This window comes from Mycetomoellerius zeteki, unplaced genomic scaffold (assembly GCF_001594055.1).
Source record: "Mycetomoellerius zeteki isolate Tzet28-1 unplaced genomic scaffold, Tzet1.0 scaffold105, whole genome shotgun sequence".
NCBI classification, from domain to species: domain Eukaryota; kingdom Metazoa; phylum Arthropoda; class Insecta; order Hymenoptera; family Formicidae; genus Mycetomoellerius; species Mycetomoellerius zeteki.
The window spans coordinates 772,346-785,465 of record NW_017255965.1 but is presented as its reverse complement, the minus strand read 5'-3'; the positions used below and the strand labels follow the sequence as shown (position 1 = coordinate 785,465).

General features: G+C 30.7%; 3 protein-coding genes across 3 annotated transcripts; 2 read left to right on the top strand and 1 right to left on the bottom strand.

The window, feature by feature from the left end:
* The first annotated feature begins 2,697 nt into the window (after window positions 1-2,697).
* Window positions 2,698-4,437, top strand: thoc7 (THO complex subunit 7). The gene is made up of 4 exons (XM_018447433.1): window positions 2,698-2,817; window positions 3,013-3,437; window positions 3,726-3,906; window positions 4,359-4,437. The coding sequence occupies exons 1-3, from the start codon at window positions 2,805-2,807 to the stop codon at window positions 3,903-3,905; spliced, it is 618 nt and encodes a 205-aa protein (XP_018302935.1). The 5' UTR covers window positions 2,698-2,804; the 3' UTR covers window position 3,906; window positions 4,359-4,437.
* On the bottom strand, window positions 3,999-5,571 carry LOC108722353 (alpha-ketoglutarate-dependent dioxygenase alkB homolog 6). Its single transcript, XM_018447425.1, has 5 exons — window positions 5,384-5,571; window positions 5,132-5,308; window positions 4,725-4,832; window positions 4,366-4,464; window positions 3,999-4,279 (listed from the first exon to the last, which is right to left on the bottom strand). The coding sequence occupies exons 1-5, from the start codon at window positions 5,429-5,431 to the stop codon at window positions 4,022-4,024; spliced, it is 690 nt and encodes a 229-aa protein (XP_018302927.1). The 5' UTR covers window positions 5,432-5,571; the 3' UTR covers window positions 3,999-4,021.
* A 1,105-nt stretch (window positions 5,572-6,676) lies between these two features.
* LOC108722345 (lisH domain-containing protein ARMC9) lies at window positions 6,677-12,812 on the top strand. The gene is made up of 16 exons (XM_018447414.1): window positions 6,677-6,744; window positions 6,846-7,007; window positions 7,073-7,220; window positions 7,320-7,390; window positions 7,589-7,819; window positions 7,899-8,131; window positions 8,204-8,576; window positions 8,678-8,848; window positions 8,926-9,174; window positions 9,637-9,948; window positions 10,057-10,187; window positions 10,479-10,563; window positions 10,650-10,891; window positions 11,879-11,946; window positions 12,401-12,434; window positions 12,692-12,812. Exons 1-16 carry the CDS (start codon window positions 6,712-6,714, stop codon window positions 12,810-12,812), a joined length of 2,664 nt encoding a protein of 887 aa, XP_018302916.1. The 5' UTR covers window positions 6,677-6,711.
* The last annotated feature ends 308 nt before the right edge of the window (window positions 12,813-13,120 follow it).

Genomic DNA, 13,120 nt, shown 5'->3' with positions numbered 1-13,120 from the left:
TGTAGGATGACTTCTGTTTTCGGAGATTATCTTTTTCTTTTTTCTTCTTTTTAATTAAAAGATATCAACAGAAATGTTAAAACCACCAGAAGGGTATAATGTTTAAGTTGTAGATGTCATAATATATGTTGCAAATATTATATATTTGAAAACCCACATGTGGGACCAATGATCTTAATGTATTAGATACCAGAGATAGACATATTTTTGTGATGAGGAAGACGAAATATTATATATTTGCGAGTGTTACACCATTTCTTATAATAATGGTGATACGAAATGTAAAGTGTATTTAATACAATATAATACAAATTGCGTACTATGCAGGCGTATTATCGTCGTCCTGTATGTAGTTATAGAGAGAATGAGAAAGAAAAGGTAAAAAATATAATATTATAAAAACAAAAAAATTCCACATTTATTTGCAAAACCTGAACTACATTTGCGATGCAATGTCTAAAAAATGCATTATTATTTTCATGTACAATTATCTAACTCGTTTAAATAACGGCAATCTATATGCCGGGTATATAACGGGTCTATTTTTTCTGAACTGGTACACACAGTGCAATAAATTGAAGTAAAACAAATATACGTTTGTTTCACTTCAATTTAGGGCCACTTTTACCAATTCCGATTAACTTAGGCTGTGGTCAAAATCTCATTACAAATGCTTTGAAGCGTTTGATGGACCAATTAGAAGAAAGAATTTTACAAACTGATCAATTAAAAAACGCTTCAAAGCGTTTGCAGCACCGCGTTGACCGTACCCTTAATCGACCGATTAGTCCATTGGAATTGGCCAATCGCCATTCGTCGTTAAACAAATGACAAATGCGATTGGTCAATTCCAATGGACTAATCGGCCGATTAAGTTAATCGAAGTTGGTAAAAGTGGCCATAAGGCCCAGTTCCACAACTCACGGTTAACTCTTAACCGAGGTTCAACTTATTCATTGTCTCTTTCCAATTCTAGAATTGGAAAGAAATAAGAAACAAGTTGAACCTCGGTTAAGAGTTAACCGTGAGTTGTGGAACTGAGCCTAAATTAATCGGAGTTGGTAAAAGTGGCCCTTACCCCGAATCTACAAGGCTGCGTTCGGAAATATCACCCGGGTACCCCCGTGTATCATCTTATCCTTATTTAACATTGGGTGAACAACAAGGATAAAACGATACATTAGGGCACTCGGGTAATATTTTCGAACGCAGCCCAATAGGGTTTTAAGTATTAAGCCATATGAAATAGGCGAATCACAGTCGATTATTCTCCTCGGATTCGACTGTAATTGGTCAATTTCTTACGGCTCAAGGAGACTTAACACCTATTGTAGATCCGGACTTATTGCACCGATTCAGAGTGCAGCAATAAAGAACAGACTTAAGGCCGGAATCAGACTACGCATTGAAGATTGAGATTGAAGATTGAAAAATTCAAATTTGACCAATCGAAACGAAAGGAGCTAAAATTTCTTTGTCCTTATTGATCAAATTTCAATCTTCAATCTTTAACCTCAATCTTCAATGCGTAGTCTGATTCCGATCTAAAGCTCAATGTCCACGATGCTAGAACTCGATCTAAGTTCTCGGATCGAGAAATGTGTAGCCAATCAGCTTACAGTTTTTACGGAAAACCGGCAAGTTGATTGGCTATACATTTCTCAATCCGAGAACTCGGACCAATTTCTAGCATCGTGGACATTGGGCTTAAGATACACTATAAGTCTGTTCTTTTTAGCTGAACTTTTTGCACGGTTCATCTTTTCTCTTTTTTTCTTCAACGTGGAGAGAAAGAGAAGAAAGATGAACCGTGTAAGAACTTTACCTAAAAAGAACAGACCTCACGCTTGCACCTACACGATCTACACTCTGCACTTCAATCAGTTCAATCAGTTGCAACCTTGCAACTTGCAGTAGTTGCAATCAGTGTTGTTAGGCGAGTCACCTTTTAGCGCATGCGCATTGCAGCGCTAGTGAAATCCAGTAACGTACACAGAATAAATTTTAGTTCTTTAAGTATTCGTTATCGGTAAAGATATAATAATTATATTTTTGAAATATGAATTAATAATATTACATTATTAAAACAAAAATTGATATTAAAAATCTTTAATGACTCTGTTAAAAAAGAAAAATATTTGTTTTATTTTTTTTTTTATTTTTATACCTTGTCTAATTTATTTCTATATGTACTTAATCTAATATTAATTTATACTTTAAGTATATGATTATTGTCTCCTTACAATTGAAGAGATAATTTACTCGAAGTTATGAAATTTATTTCATCACTATTCATTTTAAGAAGAAAATACATTTAGCCTTAAACTTGTATCTTCTTTTACTCATATCTTTGGTTTTTAACCCCGGATCTACAATAGGGTTTTAAGCCTTAAACCATAAGAAATGGGCGAATCACAATCGATTATTCCCCTCGGATTCGACTGTAATTGGTCAGTTTCTTACGGCTTAAGTCTTAAAACACCTATTGTAGATCCGGACTTATCGAAATTTTTCTCATTTTATAATCCTTATTGATTTTCCAAAAAAATATATTATATACAATATATAATCTATATAGAATTATAGATACGTCAAAATGAGGCCTTACGGGATCTTTATAAGTTCGACATTAATACAGCACTGATGCCATGTCTAAACGCGAATGCGTCAAAAGGTGACTCGCCTAACAACACTGGTTGCAGTCTCAGTTGGCATCGGTTGGTTTCAGTAAAGGAACTCAAACCTCTCTTTAGTAAAAATTGTAATCTTTCTTAATTACAACTGTTACAAATACATATCTAACAATGTCTAACGATGGTAAGTAGCATTTTTTTAAATAATATGTTTACAATATTTATTGCTATAAGTAATTACAAATAGCATTTGTGCAATAAAAGGTTATATATATTTTTCTTTCAATAAAATATGCATTTTCCTTTCAATAAAATATATTATACAGGAATAATGTATATATGTAAAATGTCTAAATTTTTTAATTATAAAAAATTTTAGAAGAAGTAATACGTCGGCGACTACTCATAGACGGTGATGGGACAGGAGATGATCGTAGAATTAATATGCTATTAAAATCGTTTATAAAATGGATCAACAGTTCTGATGTGGACAATACGCTGCATGAAAGAATGCTGTCGCAATTAGCGCAATGCGAATTTGCACAGAAAAAATCTAGATTAGTTTCAAACATGAGTCGAGAAGAATTGAAAAGCTACGAGAAGCTCTCACAGGAAATTGAAGTACAAATAGAGAAGGCAAAGGAAGACATTGAGAAAACTAAAGCTGAACTGCAAGATGCCAAACGTGTGAGAAAAAATAGAATAGAGTATGATGTACTAGCCAAAGTCATCAATGAACAACCAGATCGTTTAGAAACACATATCAAGCTTGAAACATTGCAACAAGAATTAGGCGCTTTAAAGGTTTGAAAATATACATATTGACACATAACTTTTCCCGTATGGAATAATTTCAATGTCTCTATAGACACTGAAGCATTGAAAAGCACAGGTAATAGAAATAGAAAATAACAGATTTCAATCTACTAGAAATCATGTATTAGAATACGCAATTTCTAATAGACTGAAATCTGTTATTCCCTGTTCTAATTATCTGTCCCTTTGTAAGAATACCAGTATGTTATATATATATATATAAAACTCACTGAAATACTTGCAAAAAGTTACATCTCATAATCATTTTTCATACAGGAAAAATCAGAACAGTTGGAGCACAAGTTAGAAATGCGTCGTAAGCAATTCCACGTTTTAATATCCTCCATACACTCTCTACAAGGAATGTTGGACGAGGGTGATGAGGAAATAATGGATATCAGCCTTGAGAATGACACAGACAACACAAATATGCAAATATCATGTGATAATTCATAAAGTGAGTGTACTTCATATAGATTAGAATGGACGATATTCATAAAACATAACATACAACAACATTCATTGCTTATTATAATTATGTGTCTTCCAAATTTTAATAATATACATACGTATCAAAAAATTTTTAATTTCAATTTGCTAGTTTTCGGCACATGTCTAATAGTTAAAGACAATCTAATATCACGTTTTATTATTTCCTCTTCTGTAAACTTTTTTGCACACATATGTAGATTCTTTATCGAAGATTCTGATATGCTATCTACATCTCTTTCTGCTATAGAATGTAAATAATTATGGTATAAATCCTTCTGTAGAACTAACAGACTTCTGCGTTCTAGTAGTAAACTAAATTCTAACTTGCATTGTTGTTGCTGTAAAAATAATATAAATCATATTAAGTACAATTACATAGCATTTTTACGTAGCAATCTTCTTTATTACATATTGCAGTATCTACCTCTGTCATTTCAAGTCGTTTGTAAAAGTCAAGGACTGTATGAGAACCACAACTGATAGTAGTTACAACAGGATAAAAAAGTGGACCATCCGAGTGTGCCTAGTGAAGGCATTATGTTACTATTCAGTATACGCTACTCTATTGTGTACATACTTTTATATTTTTTCTATTCTAATGTAGATAAATATAATTTATATTAGTATAAAAGAATTCTCGGAATTCAAACAAGTTAAATAAAAAAACCTTTGGGCTGATTCCTACAGCCCTGTTTTTTTATTTAATTCGTTTGTTTAATTTATACTTTATAATAAAGAAAAATATGCAATATAGTGTATCCCTGTCTTTCATCTCTGACATACCATTATTCCTTGCCCAGATAAATATTCGTTAATTAAAACATGATTAGGTAATACTCCTTTTTCGAAGGCACTCAAAGCTGTCACTTTATCAATATATTTCTGAAGCCACTAAAATATCATTGTGAATGTTTAATGCATTCATTTAATAAATGTAAATGACGCACATAAAATACTTATAACAAATATACAGAGGCTTTCAGTTTCTTCATCTCTAAATAAATTCTAAGACCAGGTCTACAATGAGTCGATAATTATAATCGTTGAGTCAGAAGTGAGTCTAAAAGAGAGTCAAGATAATGAGTCAAGATTGGTTGAAATCGTTGAATCGGTACAGTCGGCCAGCAACTAACTTCTAAGACTACCGACTCATTGTAGACCTGGACTAAGATATTTCACATTCTACTTACATCAGGAATCGCTTCCGCTATCATCCCTTTGGGATGTGGTATACCACCCCAATTCTGTAATCTGCGGTGACTTAATTGCGTCCATTTTGGTTGCGGTACACTGTTTATGCATTTTATAATTTGTCTCTCTTCTTCCTCAGTAATAAAATTCGGTATATAATACGCAGTGCTAGGTATCTGTGATTTGCAAGAGAATTCTTAATGAAATATAACCTCTGAATTAAATGTATGAATTAACTAACGAGAGAAAACCTCTGAGATGATAGTGTTGTGCAACAGGAAACTCTGTTCTTCCGTCATTTTTATAATTTTTCTAAATTGTAATAATATACCAACTATATTCCATGGAATATACTATCACGGATCGATAGGTGTCGATGAACGATATGTAAACAACTTATGACAGTCGAGGACCGCGTGCCACGTGCGCGTGCGTGCGAGGAGATTGGCTACGTTTACACCGTGCATTTAGGCCGCGGCCTATACAATAGACGTCCTTGTTTATCCTGTATATTAAACAAAGACACCTATCGTATAGGTCGCGGACTAAGCGTACGGTGTAAACGTAGCCATTGACGAAACTTGACAGTTAGCAGAACCAGCAGAAGTCTCCTCGGTCTCGTAGGTACGCAGCCGTAAACGTCAAACGTTTGTTTTCTTCCGCGGATCACATGGCGATGGCAAATTACTAACTCCATTACGCGGATGTCGAAACGTCGTGATACAGAAATCGTGACAACGTTTTCCGACGTCTACGTTCAACAAGCGCGAATTTTGATAGTAAAAAATGGAGCTTTGCTGCGGCAATTGCGAAATATACGTTGCTGCTGTTACTCGAGTGCTGTATACTGATCAATAGTGTATTTGCATAAAATCGATTAATACACCTCAACTGACACGCTCTTCGCGGCATGAGTTCGTCAGAAAAATACCTGTCGAGTTACGTGTGCAAGAATAAATTGAACAATAACTGAATATCAGTGAGTAACTGAATATCAGTAAGTAAACTAAGCTACCTATTAATTAAATGATTTAAGTATCTTCATTTTGATATTAATTAAATGGATTATTCAAGTTGTTTATACACAAAATATACAAAAAATTACAAATTTACAACTTAATATAGTAAAGAAATAAAGATAAGAATTTCTAGGGCAAATGAGAATGCATAGGAAGTCCGGTTTTAATCTCAAGCAATGTCTTAAGATACTAATTCTCTGATTGGTTCATGCACTAGCTTAAGACTTTTTTAATTCTAATTTATTTCTAAATAATTTATTTCTAAATAACTAATTTATTTACAATAAACTACAAAGTGTAATTTATTTCTAAATAAGAACAGACTCAATGTGCTTCTTAATTACTATAACTGCACTTATAACTCGTTTAATTCTCGTTTGCTCTAGAAACTCTTTAACTCTTTTTTTTTTTTAATTTGGAAGTCCTTAGATTGATATTTAATTATTTGATTGTAAAGTTTTACAGTGCAGGTTTCTTTATAATGACGATACTTTTAGACAGAACAAGGTACATAATTAATTAAGGTACGTAATTACTGAATTGTGTCCACAAAGAATCAAATGGCTGATAAAAACATCGAAGTAATCCATCAGGTATAATTAATGATATTTAACATTTAATGCAACAACTTTATTATCATATTTAGACTGATCTGTATATTTTTTTAATTTGTATTAAAAAAAATGGTTTGCAGTTTCTTTTGGATCATAATTTTGAGAGTACTGCTGAAGCTTTAGTTCAAGAAGCTTCAAAAATGGGCTTTCAAACTTTGGAACATAAATTAAAAGAAGTAACAGATCCCTATGTTCAACTAATGCTATGTTACAATATCGGAGATTATTCGACGTTTTTTCAAGTAAAAATATACTTATGATCAACATTGAATACCTACATATACTGTGGTATATTTTTTCTTTCTAGTTGTGGAGTAACTTGTTCTCTGATAGTATTAAACAATGTGAAGAATACAAAAAATTAACATTTTATTTGCACGTATACTTTGCTGTACTACCTAAACGTAAATTACATACCAATCGATGTAAAGAATATGATAAAACAAATATAAATGGTATATTATTTTATTCATATATAATAGTATAGTATTATACATAATTTGATAATTATATTTATGTTTTACATAACATTGTTAATTCGTGTTATGGATTAGATCTATCATCAGAAACAAATACACTGAAATTGTCTTCAATAGAAAATGATCTTTTGGAAAAATACAAGGAGGTAATTTGAATTTTTTTCAATGAAAAAATTGTCTTCTGTGTATGTGGTTTTCTTAAATATTTTCTTATTATTTTTAAATGTTTAAATTTAATGCGATAATTCATATTATAAAATATTTGATTATATATTAATACTTTTTTATACATAAAATACTTCCAATAATTTAATTAGTCTAAGAATATTGTTAATAATAAACAGAACAATGCCATTGAAATTGAAAAAAATATAAATGGCAGCATGAAACAATTACAAGATTATTTGGGCGGGGATGGCAAAGAATTAGAATATGATACAGAATTACAGCCGTTTTATGCACTACCGTTTATAGAAGATCTATATACAAATACTTGTTTCTCCAAAGTGTTAGAACAACATTGGGCCGATGAGCTATTAAAAAATCTAGATTCGTTTATTACACGTCACAGACAAGTAAGCAAACTTGAACTGTACATTTATATATAATACAAAAAATATTGTACAAAAATGATAAATAATATTGAATTTATAGGATTTGAGTAATTTAGACAGTATGAATCCCAATAAAACACAATTGCAGAATTTAGTACAAGTTCATACAACCATGCCAGCAACAAAAACAATAGCTATGGAATCTGGTGTTGCACAAAATCAGACTATAAAGAATAATATACCAATTGTGCCAAATGATAGAGATCTACCTATATTTCTAGATCACGACGATGAGCAGTATAGTTTTTCTAATAAAACAAGTTTAAAATCGAAGTAAAATGTCTTTCCTCTGATATTTTAATAAAAAGATTAAAAAATATCTGATTCGTATATTATCATTTACAGAAGTACACAAACGCATATTACTGGAAGTCAAATTACAATCAATAATTTGCGAGAAGATGTAATGAATCCGGAAGAAAGTGTTAGCAGTTTGTTGAAAATGCACAAGTCAGACAAAAGATTGATTCAATATAATCATGAATTAGCAGTAACCAAATCTCATTTGTGTAGTATACATACAAATTATGAAAAACTAAAAGTGAGATTTCACAAGTTGCACGCGGATTATCATAAACTAATAGATGTTGCCGGGGAATTAACTATGGCATTGGAGAATTCAGTGAAAGGGCAAAATATTGATATGCAACGAACACTCGAGATTTGCATGAAGATATTTCCAGATTTGTTTAATCAAAATATAAGAGAGACTTCGTATGTAAGTAAAAAAGGGAGAGAGAAGAAAGAGCTCATAGCGTATATTCTTCTAAACTTTTCTATAAACGTTTTATTTTTAATGTATGACTACTTTTTCGATAGCCGTCCTTGTTACAACTCGACCGTATTGACGTAAAAACAATTGCACTGCCTAAACTTGATGTCACAACAGTACCGGTTTCTCCCAAATTATTGGATTATAAAAAGATCAAATTACATCTAATTAACGGAGATGTAAAGACAAAGTTGTTGCTGTTACAAGCATTGCGTTGGGTATTAAGATGATTAATAGCTTACAATAGCGCGATGGTATCAGTCATCTTTGAAAAAAAGCACATCTATATTTTTAGAAAATAACGCTCGTGCAATCAGCAGAACAGGACGAAATCCTACACGAATATATAAGTCGTGATTTGTTGGGACTTCACGGACAGATTGCTAGCGACAACGGCAAATCGATTCTACCGTGTCTGTTGACAGCGGGAGAAGCTTACGCCAGGCATCTTTTGCAACAATTCACTGCACGATTGCTAAACACCTTGGCATCCTTCAGATGCGGAAGAGATTACCTATCGGTTGGATCCTCTGTCATAAACGTGGTATGTTTTTACATAAATTAGCAGCATAATCACCCAATTACTAATTAAAAGTAACATAATATCCTATAATCGGTATTCATAATTCGTTCTTATTTTAAGACCGTCTTAGGTAATGTCAAGATGCTAATATGGCTCTGTGATTAGCTTACAACATCTTAAGACTGTACTTAAGCCGGTTTTAAATATAAGTTCCGACTGAATGAATACTGTCCTATATTATCTTATCGTATAACACATAACAGATATTACATAACAGTTTCATTGTTAAGTACGAAATTATAATATAGATGTTACATTACTTTTTGTCGACTGGACATGCTGTTCTTGTAATCATTTAAATTTAGAACATCAAAACCAAACGAGTTTTAATATATTTATCAAAAATTACCAAAGAGAGAGACGATCATACAATGATCGTGAAATTGAATACCATTAATAAAAATTGCAATCCTCAATATTCAGACCTTTGCTTGTCTCGACAATAATTACGCTGATGGAGTGGATCCTTTTGCTTGTGACATGATGGTGGCGATGTTACAAAAATTATCTTTACGTAGACAGCAACGAATATATATGATAGAGAGTGGACTACTGGAATGGTTGATTAATCATCTACACGATAAATGTCGCATCATAAGTTTATATAGGCTCGAATACGCTACTGCACTTTTAATGAACTTGTCGTTACATCGGCTAGCACAAGCCAGAGTGTCCAAAATATCTTCATTACTCATGTCTACCTTAATCGTTCTTCTCTCAATAGATCATACATCTGTGAGTAAAGTTACGCATTTAATAAAAATATTTCAGAACAAAAAAATTTTATCTAGAAAATTTAATACAAAAGATGTCTTTAAGGGAATTTTTCGTATAATTTATTAGTCACTACCGTACATCAATGGAGCGCTAAACAATTTTTTGAACAATCCCATAATCAATGAGGAAGCAAGAAAAATTAAGCGTTCAAATATATCGGAATATCTTGGTAATAATCAGAAATCTGCGGAAATAAGGTCAAGAACATATTCACATAAAATAAAAGTTCTAATTCTAAGGACAGCATTAAATATATATAATTAAAATATTATATAAATATATATAATATTTTCGCATTAAATATAATAATATATATAAAATAATATATATAAATGTGTTCATTTAGTAGATTTATAACTTATATTTTTATCGAAATTGCAAACTTTCACTTTGATGTTTAAAACATTCATATTCGTAAAAACGATTAAAAAGTTAATATATATAAAACTTTTTCTATCTCTTAAACGATAATAATTTTGGCACAATAGAAAGCATCTAGATCATGTATTGAGGATACAAAGATGTGAAAATGTTAACACACCGCAGAATGACGAGACCGGAGATGATGATAACGTAAGTAAGATGCAAGTACAAAAATACCGTATGAATATCAATGATATCGAATACCGAATGAATTTGAACATCCAACATTTTCATAGGAAGACTTGGATGTGTTGGAAAGTGAATTAGATGAAAACGATCCATTGCAAAATTATATTGGCGAATTGAACGGAGAAACGTTGCTTGCAATGTGTTACAGCGTTTCTTCGAAAATTTCTCAAGAGGCTGTAAACACGGATACGACTCTACAGCAAATATCTACGTTGGATTCTATCGATTTTTATGGCAATCAACACAAGAACCACGTCTGTAATAAACATCCATCATATCCTACGTTAAGGTACTTATATACAAAACCTAATATTATAGCTACTCTTTCTACATAAAGAAAACGGCCAAATTGGCCTCGACGATGTTTAACATATCATTATATAGAAATTACGTATGCATAGCTGCTAATTTAATATGATAATAACATTAACATATATAGTAGGTATAATATCAAGATGAAAAATAAAATATTACCGAAAGAAAGTTATACCAAACAAGCAACCTTCGCTAAACTGTCAGATTTGTCAAATTTCTTTTTGAAGGTATATCCAAAATAGATTCACGATATTGACTTAATTTCTATCTTTTTATTTATGTGATAATGTCGGTAACTCTTTTAAGGAACAGCAAATTGTCACAAACGGCACAAAAAAATCGTTTTCTATACATAAAGTTCAAAGCATTGCAAAAAAGTTCGTCGGTACCGAATCCTCCTTAATTATGAGATATAATAACCGACCATATGAAAAACAAGAGAGAAATATAACTGTATTAAAAAATATAATTTTGCCAGCAAATGCAATCAGAAAGAACAATCGTTATGAATTTGATTACAATAACCAATTTAGAACAGAAATAAATTCAAGGTTTAGAATAAATAATAATATACAATATCAGTCAAAGTTATGTAGATCAGAAGATGAGATTAATACAGGAAAATTGTATGATGGGAAATTCAGAAAAACAAAATTAGAAAAATTACCTTTAGAGACAATGAAATCTTTTAAGCGAAATTTTACTGGAAGAACAATACCCAATACAATATATTTATATGAAAATCAGACTTCCAAGTGCGTTATTAATTAATTAAAGAATTATAATTTATTGTATATGTATATTATATTATATTAACTTTTAAGCGCGTACATAACGCAAAAATAATTAAGTGAAATATCATATAATATAGTCGCGTTAACTTATTTCGTAATTAATCTTGCAATTAAATTTTTATGTGTAGTTATTTCTGTAGTTCATTAGTTAACAGATCGATTTACAGGGATAGCAGTGAAACTGCAGTGACATCTTCTACAATTCTTGTACCCGGTCGTGAAAATGGCCAAACAGGTATGGATCACATTATTAACTACTGTTTGAATAATAGCATATTCAGTATATTCCTATTGTCGTTTGAAACTGACTTTAAAATTACGAACTTGGCACATTAAGAGAATAATTCACAAAAAACATCCAGTGAAAGCTTTACAACTTTCCCTATATACGCAGAACCTTGGGAAAATTGGAGCACGTAACGAAAGTGATAGAAACTCAGATAAATATTAACTAGTTAGATGACACATTTCAAAATTGTTAGAACTACTATTTAAAAAACACCTCGTGTCGTTTGAAACGATAGTTTAGAATACATCATGTCATTTGTTATGAATTTTATACACATTTTTCCTGTAAATTTATATTATATACATTAAGAGATAAAAATAATTAGAGAAAAATAAAATAATTAATTTTTTTACTATATATATTATAATTTTAGTAAAATTTTTAAATGTGATATTTACAGAAATTCAAGAAAAATTCAGTAGTATAGCATCGCTGTGAGTAATATTTGATGCAATCATTGTGGTGCACCTCTTACAGCTTTTGAATATTTATTTTTGAAGCATGTGCTTTGTATTATTTATATGCTTTGTATTATTTGTATGTATAACGTTATCGTTTCTATTATATAGCAATTTATGTATTTTTATACTAAATGATATTAAATAAATTATATTAGTATTTATTATTTGTTAAAAATGCTTCTGCTTATTGCACCTATTATAAATTTATTTAGTAATAGCATTATTTATAGGAATAGTAATAACTGTAACAGCAATGTAATTAACAATACTTCATGGAAAAATGATCCAGAACTTGCTAAAGAAGAAGAGGCATTTTTAGCTAAACCTAAATTATCAAGGACTCCTCCATGAACGTTTCATCGAAAATTTTAGACGTTAAATATTATATAATTTTATTATGTCAAAATTGTAGAATTAGATGTGTGTGTTACAATATTTTTATTATACGATATTAATTCTTACGTATATTTATCATAAATAACGAACAAATGTGATTTTCAGATATTTAAAAAATAAATACATATAGATCTTAAACGTGTTTATATTTGCTTTATAAGTTGATTAATAGATAATATTAAATGAATATTATCATTTACTATCTAGGGAACTTGATAAGTATTTATCTTTTATACTAATTAATTATCAATTCTATGAAAAGA

Coding starts and splice junctions, on each gene's coding strand:
- thoc7 (XM_018447433.1), top strand. Junction 3,438..3,725: donor AAGAATTAGGCGCTTTAAAG/GTTTGAAAATAT, acceptor TTTTTCATACAG/GAAAAATCAGAACAGTTGGA.
- LOC108722353 (XM_018447425.1), bottom strand. CDS start 5,431: ATGACGGAAGAACAGAGTTTCCTGTTGCACAACACTATCATCTCAGAG. Junction 5,309..5,383: donor ACAACACTATCATCTCAGAG/GTTTTCTCTCGT, acceptor TGCAAATCACAG/ATACCTAGCACTGCGTATTA. Junction 4,465..4,724: donor TATCTGGGCAAGGAATAATG/GTATGTCAGAGA, acceptor TGCCTTCACTAG/GCACACTCGGATGGTCCACT.
- LOC108722345 (XM_018447414.1), top strand. CDS start 6,712: ATGGCTGATAAAAACATCGAAGTAATCCATCAG. Junction 7,221..7,319: donor TGATAAAACAAATATAAATG/GTATATTATTTT, acceptor GTTATGGATTAG/ATCTATCATCAGAAACAAAT. Junction 8,577..8,677: donor ATATAAGAGAGACTTCGTAT/GTAAGTAAAAAA, acceptor CTTTTTCGATAG/CCGTCCTTGTTACAACTCGA.